A 17,851-nucleotide genomic window follows, 5' to 3' on the forward strand; every position below is an offset into this window, starting at 1 on the left:
CCAATCACAGAGCCTTTTACCACGTGATCAGCTGTGTCCAATGACACAGCAGATCACTAAGTAAATACAGTTGCTGGTTATCGGCTGCACTTTCCTCACACTGTCACAGCGTGAGGTAAGTACTGCCGATAAGCGGCAAATGTCACAGAGGACATCGGCACTGATTATCAGTGCCCAGCAGTTGCACCCATCAGTGCCACCAATCAGTACTGTCAGTCAGTGCTGCATATCAGTGTAGCATCATCAGTGCCTCCTCAATGCCCACCAGTGCCACCTCATCAGTACTGCCTACCTGTGCTGCCTATCAATGCCCATCAGTGCTGCCTATCAGGGCCCATCAGTGCTGCCAAACAGTGCAGCTTCATCAACGCACATCAGTGAAGGAGAAGAATTACCTGTTTGCAAAATTTTATAATAGAAACAAAGAAAACCTTTCTTTTCCCCCAATTTTTTACTCTTTTTTTTGTTTATAGTGCAAAAATAAAATCCCCCAGTGGCGATTGAATACCACCAAATAAAAGCTATATTTGTGTGAAAAAATTGATAAACATGTAATACGGGTACAGTGCTGCATGACCGCGCAATTGTCATTCAAAGTGCAACAGTGCTGAAAGCAGAAAATTGGCCTGGGCAGGAAGGGGGTAAAAGTGCCCTGTAGGCGAGGGGTTAAAGAAAATCCTAATAAGCGTATATGGATTAGTTTGCGCAAAAGTTATAATGCCTACAAACTACGGTATATATACTGGATTTTTTTTATATATATAAAAAATATCGGCGATCAAGGACTTATAGCGGGACTGCAATATTTTGCGGTGAACAATTTGGCAGTGACACTTTGTGGGAACCAGTGACACTAATATGGTGATCGGTGCTACAAACATACACTATAGCTCTACTAATGACACTGGCGAGGAAGGGGGTTAAACATCCAGGGTGATCAAAGGGCTAACTGTGTGCCTAGCCTGTGTTTATGTGTACACAGTGTGCTGATTTTACTAGGCAATCTGCTAGATTTTATTCTCTGATTTGCAGGGAAACAAAATCCAGCAGATCGCCGCTGATCTGTGTCTCTCCTTGCTGATCAGCGGGTGCCATCAATCATCCATTCGCCAGAACATACTGATCAGCTTCTGCTTTGACTAACCAGGGCAGAAGTGGCGTGCCGGGAGCGTGCGCGTGCCTCCTATACCTGGGAGTGCAAAATCAAGTATATACCCGTGGTTTTGCACAGTAGCAGCTATAGGGTGGTCCTTATCTGGTTAATAAGAGTACAACAAATAAAATGTATTTTATTCATAATTTTATCATAATATATTTATTGTGACTTTATTGGGTTCTGTAGATCTTGAATCTTATACGCATAATCACTCCTTAGCATTGGCCAATCACTGTTTGGGGAAGAGAGTTGAGATAGAAAAAATATTACTGCATAGATTCCAACTGTTCCGGATTTGCCAGGACAGCCCTGTGTCTTGTCCATCTGTCCCGCCTATGCTGTGTCCCAGGCCGGGACCACAGAATGAGACTTACAGTGGGGCAAAAAAGTATTTAGTCAGCCACCAATTGTGCAAGTTCTCCCACTTAAAAAGATGAGAGAGGCCTGTAATTGGCATCATAGGTAGACCTCAAATATGAGAGACAAAATGAGAAAAAAAATCCAGACAATCACATTGGCTGATTTGATAATCTCCCTCGATCTGGGGCTCCATGCAAGATCTCACCCCGTGGGGTCAAAATGATCACAAGAACGGTGAGCAAAAATCCCGGGACCACACGGGGGGACCTAGTGAATGACCAGCAGAGAGCTGGGACCAACGTAACAAAGGCTACCATCAGTAACACACTGCGCCACCAGGGACTCAGATCCTGCAGTGCCAGACGTGTCCCCCTGCTTAAGCCAGTACATGTCCAGACCCTTCTGAAGTTTGCTAGAGAGCATTTGGATGATCCAGAAGAGGATTGGTAGAATGTCATATGGTCAGATGAAACCAAAATAGAACTGTTTGGTAGAAACACAACTCGTCGTGTTTGGAGGAGAAAGAATGCTGAGTTGCATCCAAAGAACACCATACCTACTGTGAAGCATGGGGGTGGCAACATCATGCTTTGGGGCTGTTTCTCCGCAAAGGGACCAAGACGACTGATCCATATACAGGACAGAATGAATGGGGCCATGTATTGTGAGATTTTGAGTGCAAACCTCCTTCCATCAGCAAGGGCATTGAAGATGAAACGTGGCTGGGTCTTCCAACATGACAATGATCCCAAACATACCGCCTGGGCAACAAAGGAGTGGCTTCGTAAGAAGCATTTCAAGGACCTGGAGTGGCCTAGCCAGTCTCCAGATCTCAACCCCATAGAAAACCTTTGGAGGGAGTTGAAAGTCCGTTTTGCCCAGCGACAGCCCCAAAACATCACTGCTCTAGAGGAGATCTGCATGGAGGAATGGGCCAACATACCAGCAACAGTGTGCACCAACCTTGTGAAGACTTACAGGAAACCTTTGACCTCTGTCATTGCCAAAAAGGATATATAACAAAGTATTGAGATGAACTTTTCATATTGACCAAATACTTATTTTCCACCATAATTTGCAAATAAATTCTTTCCAAATCAGCCAATGTGATTGTCTGGATTTTTTTTCTCATTTTGTCTCTCCTAGTTGAGGTCTACCTATGATGCCAATTACAGGCCTCTCTCATCTTTTTAAGTGGGAGAACTTGCACAATTGGTGGCTGACTAAATACTTTTTTCCCCCACTGTATATGAGCTACTGCACATGAAAAGTAACTCACAAAGGCATTAAAGTGGTTGTAAACTCTTATATATAGCCAATGAAGAGATGAAACAAATCCTCCTACATACACTGTACCTTTTTATCTGCAGTCCTCTCTTCTCTATATTTCTTTTGAATTCTATTGTTTTGGAGTTCCAAAAAAAGGGGACAGGGAGCTGAAATTACACACTGCACAGCTTAGTGAGGAGAAGCTGAGATCTGATTGGAGGGAAGGGACACCCCCCCCTTCACACAGCACACAGGAACAGAGCTGAGGCTGCTGGAGGTCCCTCCTCTGTCACCATTTATCTCTTAGGGTCAGGAAAACTTGTCAGAAGTAATTCATGCTGATAACAAAGGAATGAAGCAGCAGACAAAAATGACACTTAGTGCTCTTAACTGAGACAGGTACACACTATAAAGGGATATGCTGTATTCATATTTTATGTCTGAGGTTCACAACCACTTTAACCGCCTCCCGCCCTCCATATAAGGAAATGACGGGAGGGTGGCGGTACTCTCGTTCTGGGAAGACGTCATACGACATCCTCCCACTCTAGCTTCACATGCACACCCCAGCAATCGGTGGTGTGCTGAGTCCCTGGGATACAGCGGATCACCGATCGCAGTAAAGAGTTGATTATGTAGGCTCTATCGTGTGATTAGCTGTGTCCAATCACAGCTGATCGCATGTAAATAGGAAATGCTGGCTATCGGCAGACAGTGAGTGAGGAGAGTAGAGCCGGCAAACGGCATTCCTCAGAGGGGACATGTACACTAATCATCAGGGCACTGATGATTAGTGTAGCCCCATCAGTGCCACCAGTCAGTGCACATCAATGCCAGCTGTCAGTGACCATCAATGCCACATATCAGTGCCCATTAGTACACATCAATGCCACATATCAGTGCCCATCAATACCACCTGTCAGTGACCATCAATGTCACATATCAGTGCCCATCAATGCCACATATCAGTGCCCATCAATGCTGTCTTTCAGTGCCAGTCAGTGCTGCCTTTCAGTGCCAACTATCCATGACAGTCAGTGCTGCCTATCAGTGCCACCTATCAGTGTCAGTCAGTCCCACCTATCAGTGCCCATCAGTGCCGCCTAACAGTTCCAATAAGTGCCACCTATCAGTGGAAATCACTGTAATCTCCACTAGCTTCCGGGTCCCGTGCCAAGTGGCTGCCCTGCTGTAGTGCATCTTCACAATGATCACAAAGCATCCTCTGATTGGACAAGGTGGAGAGGTGAAGCAGTGACATTACAATCTTCACTTAGTTCATGGTGCCAGTACTCTCGTACATGCATACATGCAACTAGTAGCAACCTGTGACATGTGGCTCCAAGCCAGTCTGTGCCTGCTCTTGGATATTCGCAAAGACGCACCATTCTGCATGAACTTCCTGACATCAAACCTAAGTGCAGTTGTTTCTATATTGGAAAAATGAAGAGGTCACTGTGGAAGCGTGTCTGTATACATGTACACTCACCGGCCACTTTATTAGGTACACCGTGCCAATACCGGGTTGGACCCCCTTTTGCCTTCAGAACTGCCTTCATTCTTCGTGGCATAGATTCAACAAGGTGTTGGAAACATTCCTCAGAGATTTTGGTCCATATTGACATGATAGCATCACGCAGTTGCTGCAGATTTGTTGGCTGCATATCCATGATATGAATCTCTCGTTCCACCACATCCCAAAGGTGCTCTATTGGATTGAGATCTGGTGACTGTGGAGGCTATTGGAGTACAGTAAACTCATTGTCATGTTCACGAAACCAGTTGGAGATGATCTGAGCTTTGTGACATGGTGCATTATCCTGCTGGAAGGAGCCATCAGAAGATGGGGACATTGGAGTCATAAAGGGATGGACATGGTCACCAACAATACTCAAGTAGGCCGTGGTGTTTAAATGATGCTCAATTGGTACTAAAGGGCCCAAAGTGTGATAAAAAATATCCCCCACACCATCACACCACCATCAGCCTGAACCGTTGATACAACGCAGGATGGATCCATGCTTTCATGTTGTTTACAACAGATTCTGACCCTACCATCTGAATGTTGCAGCTGAGATCCAGACTCATCAGACCAGGCAACGTTTTTGCAATCTTCTATTATTCAATTTTGATGAGCCTGTGCGAATTGTAGCTTCTGTGTCTTGTTCTTAGTTGACAGGAGGGACACCTGGTGTGGTCTTCTCTTCTGCTGCTGTAGCCCATCTGCTTCAAGGTTCAAAGCGTTGTGCATTCAGAGATGGTATTCTGCATACCTTGGTTGTAACGAGTGGTTATTTGAGTTACTGTTGACTATCATCTTGAACCAGTCTGCCCATTCTCCTCTGACCTTAACCTCTGACATCAACAAGGCATTTTTGTCTACACAACTGCCGCTCACTGGATATTTTCTCTTTTTCAGATCCATCCTCTGTAACCCTAGAGATGATTGTGCGTGAAAATCCCAGGAGATCAGCAGTTTTTTAAATACTCAGACCAGCCCATCTGGCACCAACAACCATGCCACAATCAAAGTCACTTAAATGCCCTTTCTTCCCCATTCTGATGCTCGGTTTGAACTTCAGCAGTTTGTCTTCACCACATCTGTATGCCTAAATGCTGCCATGTGATTGGCTGATTAGCAATTTGTGTTACCAAGCAATTATACAGGTATACCTAATAAAGTGGCCAGTGAGTGTATATCCAATTGCCCTCAAGAGAATTCAATACCCCCCATGAACATGATTTGATTTAGATATGAGACTAAAGTAATATAAATAGTGTCACACTGCTGAATAGATAGTAAAAAGCAAACACATAATACACTATATTGCCAAAAGTATTGGTCGGCCGGCCTTTCCACGCACATGACCTTTAATGGCCTCCCAGTCTTAGTCCGTAGGGTTCAGTATTGAGTTGGCCCGCCCTCTGCAGCTATAACAGCTTCAACTCTTCTAGGAAGGCCGTCCACAAGGTTTAGGAGGGTGTCTATGGGAAGGTTTGATCCTTCTTTTAGAAGCACATTTGTCAGGTCAGGCACTGATGTTGGACGACAAGGCCTGGCTCGCAGTCTCCGCTCTAATTCATCCCAAAAGGTCAGGACCTGTGCAGGCCAGTCAAGTTCCTCCACCCCAAACGCACTCATCCATGTCTTTATGGACCTTGCTTTGTGCACTGGTGCGCAGTCATGTTGGAACAGGAAGGGGCCATCCCCAAACTCTTCCCTCAAGTTGGGAGCATGAAATTGTCCAAAATGTCTTGGTATGCTGACATCTTAAGAATTCCCTTCACTGGAACTAAGGGGCCAAGCCCAACCCCCGAAAAACAACCCCACATCATAATCCCCCCTCCACCAAACTTTACACTTGGCAGATTGCAGTCAGGCAAGTAGCGTTCTCCTGGCAACAGCCAAACTCAGACACTTTCATCAGATTGCCAGACAGAGAAGCGTGATTGGTCACTCCATAGGACACGTCTCCACTGCTCTAGAGTCCAGTGGCGGCGTGCTTTATACCACGGAATCTGGCGCTTTGCATTGCACTTGGTGATGTAAGGCTTGGATGCAGCTGCTCGGCCATGGAAACCCATTCCATGAAGCTCTCTACGCACTGTTGTTGTGCTCATCTGAAGGCCACGCCACATTTGGAGGTCTTTAGCTATTGACTCTGCAGACAGTTGGTGACTTCTGCGCACTGTGCGCTTCAGCATGCGCTGACCCCGCTCTGTCATTTTACGTGGCCTACCACTTGGTGACTGAGTTGCTGTTGTTCCCAGTTGCTTCTGTTGGGAATGCAACAGCATGTACTATAATGTACTATATATAGTATTGTGTGTTAATATCACTTGACCAGTAGATGGCACTGTACACTAAAGGTTACTAGTTGTATATATGTAATACTTGCTGGTTCTTCCTCTCTCTCTCTATCATCTCTATAGGAAGTAATGAGTCTGTAACCTGTCTGCTGAGAAATGTGCTCTGTATGTTTGTAACTTAAGCCACACAAGTAAAGCCTGAATTCTGCTATCACTACCAGTGTCTTCTATAACACATAACCAACAGCTTCCACTTTGTTATAATCCCACTAACAGTTGATCGTCGAATATTTAGTAGCCAGGAAATGTCACGGATGGACTTATTGCACAGGTGGCCACCTATCACGGGACCACGCTTGGAGTCACTGAGCTCCTGAGAGCGACCCATTCTTTCACAAATGTTTGTAGAAGCAGTCTGCATGCCTAGGGGCTTGATTTTATACACCTGTGGCCATGGGGGTGATTGGAACACCTGAATCACATGATTTGGAGGGTAGGCCCAATACGTTTGGCAATATAGTGTATATTAACCAACCAGAGATATCAGTGTAAAAAAATACAAATAATAAGAAAATACTGACTACTAAGCCACCCAAAAACCTGCCTGCCCTGCTACTATAGCTATGTAGCTAATATAAGGTGCAAAATAATGATAATATTTACAGAGCATCAGTTGCATAGATAACAAATAATACAGAAAATACAAATAATAAATAGGAGACGATCAGTAAACACCCGCCTGCTCAACCAATACAGTGGGTTAATACTAAAATAAAGTGAGAAATAACTGTATTACCAAACACGTGATATTCAGTGCCAAATAGCACCTCTAAGAGAATGCGAAGAAACTAGCTGCTGGGCCAAGCAAAAACCCGCCTGCCCTGCTACTACGACTTGCTGTAATAAATTGTACAATAACAAAGATGTTACATGAGAGCGAATTACAAACCTGGATTACATTTTTTTGGCCGTTTTTTTACACCCAATTTCCAACAATTTGTTAAAAATATATCAATGCAATTTTTTTAAATATCATTTAGGGGGAGCAAATTTTTTAATGCAGCTTACGGGACAACATTAAGGCAGAACTTTACCCAAAAGGGGAAGTTCCACTTTTCCCCCTTTCCCACTTTATGTTGAAATTTTGGGCACTCTTTTTTGGGGATGGGAGCTGGTACCTAGTTTTGATAGGTATCTGCTGTCACTTCTTCTCGAATCACCCCGCTTTGCCCCAGCCTTCTGGTGTACATCACAGGACCCAGAAGGCTGCAGGACCATTCACAAAGCACAGCGCAGCTCGCACATGCACAGTGTGAAGCCGGCTCTGGAGCCGCAGCCGGATTCCCACACTAGACATTATTATTATACAGGATTTATATAGTGCCAACAGTTTGCGCAGCGCTTTACAATATAACGGGAGACAGTACAATTACAATACATTTCAGTACAGAAGGAATAGGAGGGCCCGGCTCGTGGAGCTTACAATCTAAAGGAAGGGGGAGGTGATACAAAAGGTGATAGCTGCGGGGGATGATCTGGCGGAGGTGATTCAAGTACAGTTCTTAGGTGGAGGTGGGGTAGGCTTCCCTGAAGAAATGAGTTTTCAAAGATCGCTTAACGGCAGACAGGGTGGGGGCTGACCAGACATGCTGTGGTAGGGAGTTCCAGAGGATGGGAGAGGCTCTGGAGAAGTCCTGGAGGTGAGCGTGGGAGGAGGTGATGAGGTAGCTAGAAAGGAGGATATCATGGGAGGAGCGGAGTGGGCAATTTGGGCGGTATCTGTAGATGAGGTTGGTGATGTAGCTAGGGGCAGTGTTGTGGATGGCTTTGTAAGCTGTGGTTAGAATTTTGAATTTTATACGTTGTACCATAGACGTGGTGTACGGAACCAGAAGACAATCGAAGAACCAGGCTGGGTAAGGCTAGCACTCGATTCCTTGACAGGTAAGTGCCCTTTTATTAAAAGTCAGCAGCTATAGTATAGCCGCTGAATTTTCTTTTTTGGGGGGGGGGTGAACATCCTCTTCAACAATACACAATTCCTTTAAACTCCAGTATTTGTAATACGTTTAAAAAATATGGTAGTTTACAAAGTGGTTAAGTCAAAAGAGATGTATGCCACCTTCCGTATCTACCACTCATTACCGACCTTTGGCTAGTTCCTCGACTACACTTCTGCTTGATCCCAACCTGCAACCACTTGTTACCGACCATTGGCTTGTTTACTGACTACGCTTCTGTTTGATCCCAACCTGCTATATCTGCTTCTGAACCCTGGCATGTTCACCTCTTGGTAGGGCAATCTTGAGGAACTTGACCGGTTACTAACATGCAGCAAACCCTATCTCCACCATCAGGAGCTCTGGTGAACACCCGTTAGTGCTTAGTCTCCGCACGTCGGTTGAGCGCTTGTCATCCGCCAAGGTGACCTGCTTGTAGAGGCTCCTGGGTAGGAGCCTCTCTGCTGCTCTAGCTACTGGTCTCCGAGCCTGGCCCTTGACCGTCACACTCATTTCAGAACTTCGCTATCTTTCAGAAGTGTGATAACCCTCACAATATAAATCATTTGGGTGGAGTACACATGGGACCAATTTTCTGGGACAAAAAAGTAATCTACAGACTGGCTAAACTGATTTGGTTTGAAAATGTGCAGTCACAGAGGAGTAAAAGCAGCACCGCCCTGAATTTGTACATAAATTAAACGGGGAGAAAGATCAACTTTATTCAGTGTATACATTCAGCAGATATAATTTAATAAATAATGTGTTGTTGTAAACCAGGCCCCATGACAGGTAGAGAAAATACGTGTAAGTAGCTTGTCTTTGTGATGCAAGGACCTCATCATCTGTGGGTTCCTAGATGTGACTTAAGGGTAGATTTGTGCGAAAATCGTTTCCCACATTCCGAACACGAATACGGTTGATCGCCTGTGTGGATTCTCTCATGGATAATCAGATCCGATTTATTGATGAAACCTCTTCCGCACTCAGAACATGAATACGGGCGTTCACCAGTGTGAACCTTCCTGTGTCTAATCAGATCTGAGCTCTGGGCAAAGCTTCTCCCGCACTCTGTACAAGTATAGGGTCGATCACCAGTGTGAACTCTGTGATGCGTGACGAGGCGGTATCTGTCAGCAAAACTTTTCCCGCACTCTGAACACGAAAATGGCTTTTCCCCCGTGTGAACCTTCTCATGCGTGTTAAGATAAGATTTCCGGGAAAAGCATTTGCCACATTCAGAACATGAGTACGGCTTCTCCCCAGAGTGCATTTTTTCGTGCGTGTAAAGGTAGTGTTTCCGAGCAAAACTCTTTCCGCATTCGGAACATGAAAATGGCTTCTCTCCCGTGTGAGTTCTTTGATGTCGAACGATATCTGATTTTTGGACAAAACTTTTCCCACATTCGGAGCATGAGAATGGCTTATCACTGTTGTGCCTTGTTTGATGTCTCCGGAGAAGGCATTTCTGCCTGAAACGTTTCCCACATTCAGAGCACGAGAAGGGTTTTTCTGCTGAGTGGGTCCTCTGGTGTTTGATAAGCTTGGCTCTCACAGTAAAATATTTCTCACACTCGGTACATGAGAAGGTCCCATCCCCATCAGCACTTTTATGATTGCTCAGGGGAGGTGAGTGACTTGGACAATTTTTGCCTTGTGTAGAGGGATCGAATGACAGATCTGTCCTGTGAAGTCCTGGATGAAGGGTTGGGGTAACAAGGTCTTCCTCTGAAGACTCAGATGAGACGTCATAATCTTCTATTTCATCATCTGGAGAGATTGCAAGTTGTCTCTTGGTGTTATATCTTCTGTATCGTCCATCTAGAATAAATAAGGCAGTAACACAGGAGTGAAGGAAGTCATATTTATTTTACTGATTTAAAGGTGACATTTCTCCCTAACACTTGGCAGAAAATAATGAATTTCCATCCCCTTTCATCAAAGGAAATTTGTAGTATGGGGGTTCATTTTAACCCTAGTAATAGGAGTAATTTACAGAACCGACTGTTTATTGGAACCTGCACTCTGCTCTGTCGAATGAGGACTGCCACACAATTTTGGTCCTTCTATGGCCAGCTGTAGTCAACGTCTCACCGATCACATATTAAGGCCAGTTTAGAGTTCTGGAAGCAAGTTGCCCTAGCAGTATGTATTCAGCCTGTGAAAGAAAATTGGAGCATACAGTATATATACACACATACACACACAGTCAAGCAAAAATGTAAGTAAACCCTATTAAAATTCCTGACTTTTCAATTTAAAGGATAAGTTTAACTTTAGAATATGTTACATGTTCCAGCCATTTTTAGGGTGGAATATGTAACACAGGGGTAGGCAACCTTTTAGAGGTGGAGATCTGAATGGAGAACATGGAGTAAATCAAAGATCCCTGGTGGGGGACGGGGGGCATCCTGGTCATTGCCTTTTAAAAAAAAAAATATCAAGCTCTTAATAAAAAGACAGCATGAAGAACACGTAGTGTGTAATAGTAGTGTCCTAGGCCCCCCCTTAACATCACCCCCCCACAGTAGTGTCCTCTCCCCTCCCCCATAGCAGTATCCTCTGTCCCCTCCCCCCACAGTAGTGTCCTTTATCCCCCTCCCCCCAACCCAGTGTCCTCTGCCCCCTTCACATCACCCCTCCACTGTAGTGTCCTTTGCCCCGCTCCTCCCACAGTAGTGTCCTTTATCCCCTTTCCCCACAAAGCAGTGTCCTCAGCTACCTTCACATCACCCGCACTGTAGTGTCCTCTGCCCCCCCTCCATCCCATAGGAGTGTCCTGTACCCCCCCCCAAAGCAGTGTCCTTTTCCCCCTTCACATCACCCTTTCACTGTAGTGTCCTCTTCCCCCCATAGTAGTGTCCTCTGACCCCCTCCCCCACACAGTAGTGTCCTGTACCCCCTTCCCCCCAAAGCAGTGTCCTTTTCCCCCTTCACATCACCCCCACTGTAGTGTCCTCTTGCCCCCATAGCAGTGTCCTCTGATCCCCTTTCCCCACAAATCAGTGTCCTCAGCTACCTTCACATCACCCCCACTGTAGTGTCCTCTGTCCCCCCTCTATCCCATAGTAGTGTCCTGTATCCCCCCCCTCAAAGCAGGGTCCGTGGCTCCCTTCACATCACCCTTCCACTGTAGTGTCCTCTGCCCCCCCACCTCCATCCTATAGTAGTGTCCTGTACCCCCCCCAAAGCAGTGTCCTTTGCCCCCTTCACATCACCCTTCCAATGTAGTGTCCTCTTGCCCCCATAGCAGTGTCCTCTGATCCCATCCCCCCCACAGTAGTGTCCTGTAACCCCTTCCCCCCAAAGCAGTATCCTTTGCCCCCTTCACATCACCCTTCCATTGTAGTGTCCTCTTCCCCCCATAGCAGTGTCCTCTGATCCCCTCCCCCCCACAATAGTGTCCTGTACCCCCTTCCCCCCAAAGCAGTGTCCTCAGCCACCTTCACATCACCCCCACTGTAGAGTCCTCTGTTGCTATCCATCCCATAGTAGTGCACCCATGATCTGCTGCAAAAAAATTAGCATTTCCTTTTTTTTTTTCAAAAGGTGAACTTAGCTTTTAGGTGGGCAAAAAATAACTTTTTATTCAAAAACATTACCAACAGATAAAGTTGAAACATTTACACAAAACCACAGGGAAAAACTGCCATTTTAATCATTCATTATCAACAAAAATATCAAAAGTGTAAAAGTATACTGTGGAAAGGGTAAGCACATCCTTGGTCTCAGAAGCCGGTATAGGCCTTTTTGGCAGAAGTTACTTCTTGTAGGTACTTGGCAAAGCTGCCCAGCAGACTCTTGCATCACACTGGTGAAATCTCTGACTGCTCCCCCCTGCAAAATTTCTTCAGTTGTAAAATGCTTGTGGGTTTTCTTGCATGAGCTGCCAGTTTCATATCCCACAGCATTTCAATGGGATTCAAATCAGGACTTTGACTAGGCCAGTCCATGGGCAGAGATATCTGGAGCATGCAGCGCCAGCTATACTGTTCTATGCCAGTCTGTGACATATATTAACAATTAAATGCAGCGCTATCAGCAACATAAGTAACACTAAATAAAATTTAATAGAATAGCCTCATTTAAATCAAAATAAAAACAGTGCTAGACAACACACACACAGGTGGCAACAGAGTCCATATACGTTCCACATATTTAGACAGAAGTTGGTGCTTGGGAGAGAGAGCCCGATCCAGAGGGAAACCTTCACCTTCCACCCAATATGAAAGCCTCTTACCAGAAAATGTGACCGCCCAAAGGACTGGTCAAATAGCGCAGCAATCTGGCCCAAATGATGTAATACGAACTCCTGAATAAGGACTCCTTCTAGTGACTTGCCAAACACTTCTCCAAATCATAAGGTCTCTAGGCAGCAAACCTCCCATCAGGTAACAAAACACCATATACAGAAGAGATGCCGACTCATAGTGTAGTAAGTAACTAAATCAGAATATTTATTTATAAAATTGCTCTTACACAAATTTCAGTAAATAATAGCATGTCAAATGAGTTGTTTCAAACCGACAAAATGGTTGCTGTCCTCAGAGCGCGATGATGTCACACGGCTTGACTCTACCCTACGCATTTTATCATCAAAAAAAGACGTCGTCAGGGGCATGGCCAGCATGCCGTATCTCGCACTATAGAGCTCAAAAGTCTTTGGCACACACTGCACAGATAAAGGACTAGATTGCTCCTAACTAGGAGGTTTGTGCCAATTTTGTTAGCTAGGAGCAGCATCTGCTGTACTCCCTAAAGAAGAGGGGTGCAGACATATAGCCTGCATCATGCTTTATTAATTTCCCCCCATGCTGTGCAAGAATTGAGCAGTACTTTTATTAGTGTCTTATACAGTATATTGATGGCTCCTGACTCTCCCACTGGGATTACTGTCTACCCATTCCTGTCTACTGTCAGGGGAGGGGGGAGAGAAGAAATTGTTGTAGTGCTTAACCACTTCCTGTCCGGCCCATGTACATAAACGGCTGGACGGGAGCAGTGCAGGACCGGGTTGCCGTTCATAAACGGCGCTGCATTTACAGCCTGTGCAGGCTCCCTGGGAGCGTGCAGCACCGCGATCCGGTGCCCGCTGTGTCCTCCAGACACAGCGGAACACCGATCACTGTACGGGACCTCTGAGTGATCACATGAATAGTAGTAAGCAAGGTGTCACTTCCTGACATCATTGCTCACAACTAGTGAAATCTGTGAATGACCACAGAGGTCACATGGTACAAGGCTATTCACAACAGCCTTGTACCATGTGACAAGCTGTGACCAATCACAGCTCTCACAGTATTTCTCAATGGCTGCAAGAATGCAGCCAGACAGAAGGAGAAATTATTGCTTTTATAGCCTTTATGGGTGTAAAAGCAATCAGTGTAAAAAAAAAAAAAATCTTCATCACCCCCCACAAGTAGTACAGTGTCACCATGGTGACACTGTACTGCTAGGGTGACTATGTTAAAAAAAAAAATAAAAAAAACCCCACAAATAATGATATAAAAAAAATAAATTACAAATGTAAACTTTTTTTTTAAAAGTATAATTTTTGGTTATAAACTAATTTTGGTTATTTTTTTTCAGTAAAAATATGACTGAATAAATTTTGGCCAAGATTTATGAAGAAAGATTATTTATTTGCAAAATTTTATAAGAAAAACACTTTTTTTCAAAATGTTTGGACTTTCATTTATATAACAAAAAAAATAAAAATCCCAGTGGTGAATAAATACCACCAAAATAAAGCTTTATCTGTCTCAAAAAAATGCTAAAAAATGTATGAGTACAGTGTTGCATAACCGCGCAATTGTCATTCAAAGTGTGAAAGCGCTAAAAGCTGAAAATTGGCCTGGACAGGAAGGGGGTGAAAATGTCCGGACTTGAATTGGTTAAACAAGGAGGATCTGGGACTCTCTTCTGGATTTAGTGTTTATTACTCACCAGTGCTGATCTCTGGAGGGATTTCATCCTCTTTATACAGGTCATCATACCCATCTGCCTCTTTTTCGTCTTCCATTTTTACTTCTACTTTAATCACCTTTTCATTCCAAGTAGCAGAAAATAATGCAAACAAAAAAAGTGACACTATAAGTTATAAAAGTATCTCTGTAAATGTACAGGATGATAGAGCACTGAGATTGGAGGAAGTAGAAGATAATAAGAAGAGGGGCATTTGGGTGGGGGTAAAATCACCCTTTCCTTTAATTACCAAATTTCTGGACTGCCATTTGCCCCCTAATTTTGACAAGCCAAGACTTTCAAGCTCCCCACACATGCACTGTAAAGTACATCTTCCAGCTCCTTCCCTGTTCTGTTACTCTCATTAAGGAGAAGTATTGGATAGGATAGACTAAATAGTTACCAAATATTACCATAATCATGAATCAGCTGTTATTGCTTTCCTCCCTCCTTTTGCTTTTCCAGCAGGGACACGTCATTTGTCATGTAGAGTCTCGGTAACAGTCCCTTTGCTGTATAAATGTTTACAAGAGGCAGTTACAACTTTAGCAATCCACTCCTTTCTGTCCCTCCTCCAATGGGTGATATGGCTGCACTTAGTGAACAGGCATGCACCTGAACAGTACACAAGTTCAGGTACTGTGCTATTTCTCTGCCTATAAGTGGAAAATACATAAATGGTCTAGACATGGCTGGATCAAGGTGGAGGTGTTCAGGAGGGCTGTGTCCCCCCCAGATCTCAGTTGTGCCCTCCATCCTCAATGGATGTTGTGCCCATTGAGCTCCTTACATTCCCATCCTGAACACAGTCTGGGCACAGGCAACACAGCTCCTATCACTCTAATCCTTTTCCTCCTCCTCTCACATGGCATACAGTTCAGATGGATTCTCCTACAGACAGCCTCTATCTGCACACTGTATAGCTGCCTGCTTTGCTGCAGTTCTGAGCCGTGAAGTTCCCAGATAAGAGCAGCTACACAGCATACAGACAGAGGCTGTGTGTAAAAGAAACGATCTGAGCTGCGTGCCATGTGAGAGGAGGAGGAGAGGAGCTGTGCTGTGTGAAGTCTCGAGAGCGAACAGACAGCCCAGAGCTGACATTAATCAGAGGAGAAGGAAAGGCATACAGTTCAGATGGATTCTCCTACAGGCAGCCTCTATCTACACACTGTATAGCTACCTGCTCTGCTGCAGTTCTGAGCTGTGAAGTTCCCAGATAAGAGCAGCTGTGCAGCATATCAGCCAGCTACACAGCATACAGACAGAGGCTGTGTGTAAAAGAAACGATCTGAGCTGTGTGCCATGTGAGAGGAGGAGGAGAGGAGCTGTGCTGTGAGAAGTCTTGGGACCGAGCATACAGCCCAGAACTGACATCAATCAGAGGAGAAGTGGGTGGATCCCAACATGATTGTCAGCATAAGAATCCAGAGAAGACTGTGGCCCCTCCCACATGTATTTACTTTAATTTTAACAGAAAGGGTGCACTTCTCAGAGGGACAGAAAGATTTTCATATACTAGCAGCTCACAAGCAATAGGATGAAGCTAAAAAAGTAAACTCGTACTTGTCTTTTAGTCAAAGGTATGGCAGCTCCTGGAGCTTAGCCATGAAGTCAAGAAAAGTTAAGTTCCAGGAACAGTGAAATTAAATCAGAGAAGTGCACAGAAAAGGCATTTCTAACAAATGTAATAGCAGGAGTGTTTGATGGCATACGAGGTCTCTGGTGAAGAACTAAAATTTTGCAGTCACATTTTTGTACCTTCTTTGTCAATTACCCCCAGTACATTATTTTTCAAGCTCCTCAGTTCCACGTACTTCATAATCTTGGAGGATTTTGTGATCTTCCTGTGTGGAATCCCCGGAACAAAGACAAGGACATCTTTCTGGGGTATTGCTGTTACTGGGTCTATCTGCGAGAAAAAAAATATACAGCAAAATTAGTAGTAGATTTACTTTAAAGAGAGTATTTTGAGTTGAGATGAAACATACTGTACATGCAGAAGCAGTAAGAGGCAATTAAAGCTACAATATGTTGAAGTTCTAAGTAGAATGAAGGAAGAAGAGGCCTCCTATCTATGTGTACCCAGGAGTAAAGGTCCACCAAGATAGCTAAGAGTTGCCATAAAGAAACTATCATGTTATGTAATATGACATACATTTCAGAATGGTCCTGAAGATTGATACATAAATCCAGGATTATTCATTGGTGAATTATGTTTCAGTTTAGTCTCCACAAGAGAAAAGTGGAAGGACAGATTGAAGTGTTCATTGCTCACCTGTGCTGATTTCTATATGGATTTTCTCCTTTTTAATCCTCACATGTCCTTCTTCCTCCTCTTCAACTTTGACATCTGTCTGAGTGGCTCTGATGTCTCCAGGGTCTATGGATAAAGAGGAGAGTGAAGCCCCCTCTACTGAGATGTATGAGAGACTCCAGAGAGTGTGTGTGGGGGGAGACTGGTCACGTCTCAATGACATGATGTGAGGAGGATAGCCGGACTCTAATAGAGGCTGATGGCTCCTGACCCCCTCCCACTGGGCACATACTGTCCCCCCCATTACTGTCTACTGACAGAGGAGGGGGGAGAAGAAGAGATGGTTGTAGTGACTGAACAAGGAAGATCTGGGACTCTTCTATGGATTTAGTGTTTATTACTCACCAGTGCTGATCTCTGGGGGAATTTCCTCTTCCTTACACGGATCATCCTCTCTCACATACAGCTCTTCTGTTTCCTCTTTAACTTCAACTTTGATTACATATTCATTCTTATAAATACAAAACATGCATTATATTTATTATGTGAGAACCACAAAGCAAATACTTATAATTTACATAAAGTATTGCTTAGTCCTACCTACCTGGTCCTCCTGAGGGATCTCCTGATGTTCCTGTGTGGAGTCCCGGGAATACAGAGGATGAGGACATCTCTCTGGTGGGTTCCCATTACTGGATCCATCTGTAGGAAACACACACACTGACTGAATACATTGTTTCTATGTCTTTATATCAGAGGATGTGTGTATCTAGGTGGATCCTTAATACTTTGTTCTCCTTTACGGGAAATTAAAGTCTCCTTTTACCCAGTGATGTGAGGGGTGGCCAGTTCTCTGTCATGACGTCATTGAACAGATCCTTGTGTCCTTCTATATACTTCCAATCCTTTGAACGTTTTAATCTGTACTTGGAATACATTTTTGTAAAGGTTACATTGCATTACATAATAAAATCACATCTTCAAATATATGTGAGCCACAGTGCCCTATCAAAAATATCTGTAAAGTGTGGTCACTAA

The 17,851-nt window shown here is 44.4% G+C and overlaps 1 protein-coding gene across 1 annotated transcript in view; it reads right to left on the reverse strand.

Annotated features, from left to right (window-relative positions):
• LOC149466131 (uncharacterized) overlaps positions 1-17,851 on the reverse strand; it is a 104,725-nt gene that overhangs the window by 22,711 nt on the left and 64,163 nt on the right. Inside the window, exons 12-18 of the mRNA XM_089672699.1 lie at positions 17,640-17,734; positions 17,418-17,515; positions 17,219-17,324; positions 16,835-16,939; positions 16,374-16,468; positions 14,542-14,638; positions 9,439-10,416 (exon numbers count right to left, since the gene is read on the reverse strand). Of these exons, the coding sequence (XP_089528825.1) occupies positions 9,439-10,416; positions 14,542-14,638; positions 16,374-16,468; positions 16,835-16,939; positions 17,219-17,324; positions 17,418-17,515; positions 17,640-17,734 (1,574 nt within the window). The remainder of the gene's footprint in view (positions 1-9,438; positions 10,417-14,541; positions 14,639-16,373; positions 16,469-16,834; positions 16,940-17,218; positions 17,325-17,417; positions 17,516-17,639; positions 17,735-17,851) is intronic.

This window comes from Staurois parvus, unplaced genomic scaffold (assembly GCF_062004578.1).
Source record: "Staurois parvus isolate SC_StPar_1 unplaced genomic scaffold, SC_StPar_1.0 ptg000132l, whole genome shotgun sequence".
In the NCBI taxonomy this organism is placed as follows: domain Eukaryota; kingdom Metazoa; phylum Chordata; class Amphibia; order Anura; family Ranidae; genus Staurois; species Staurois parvus.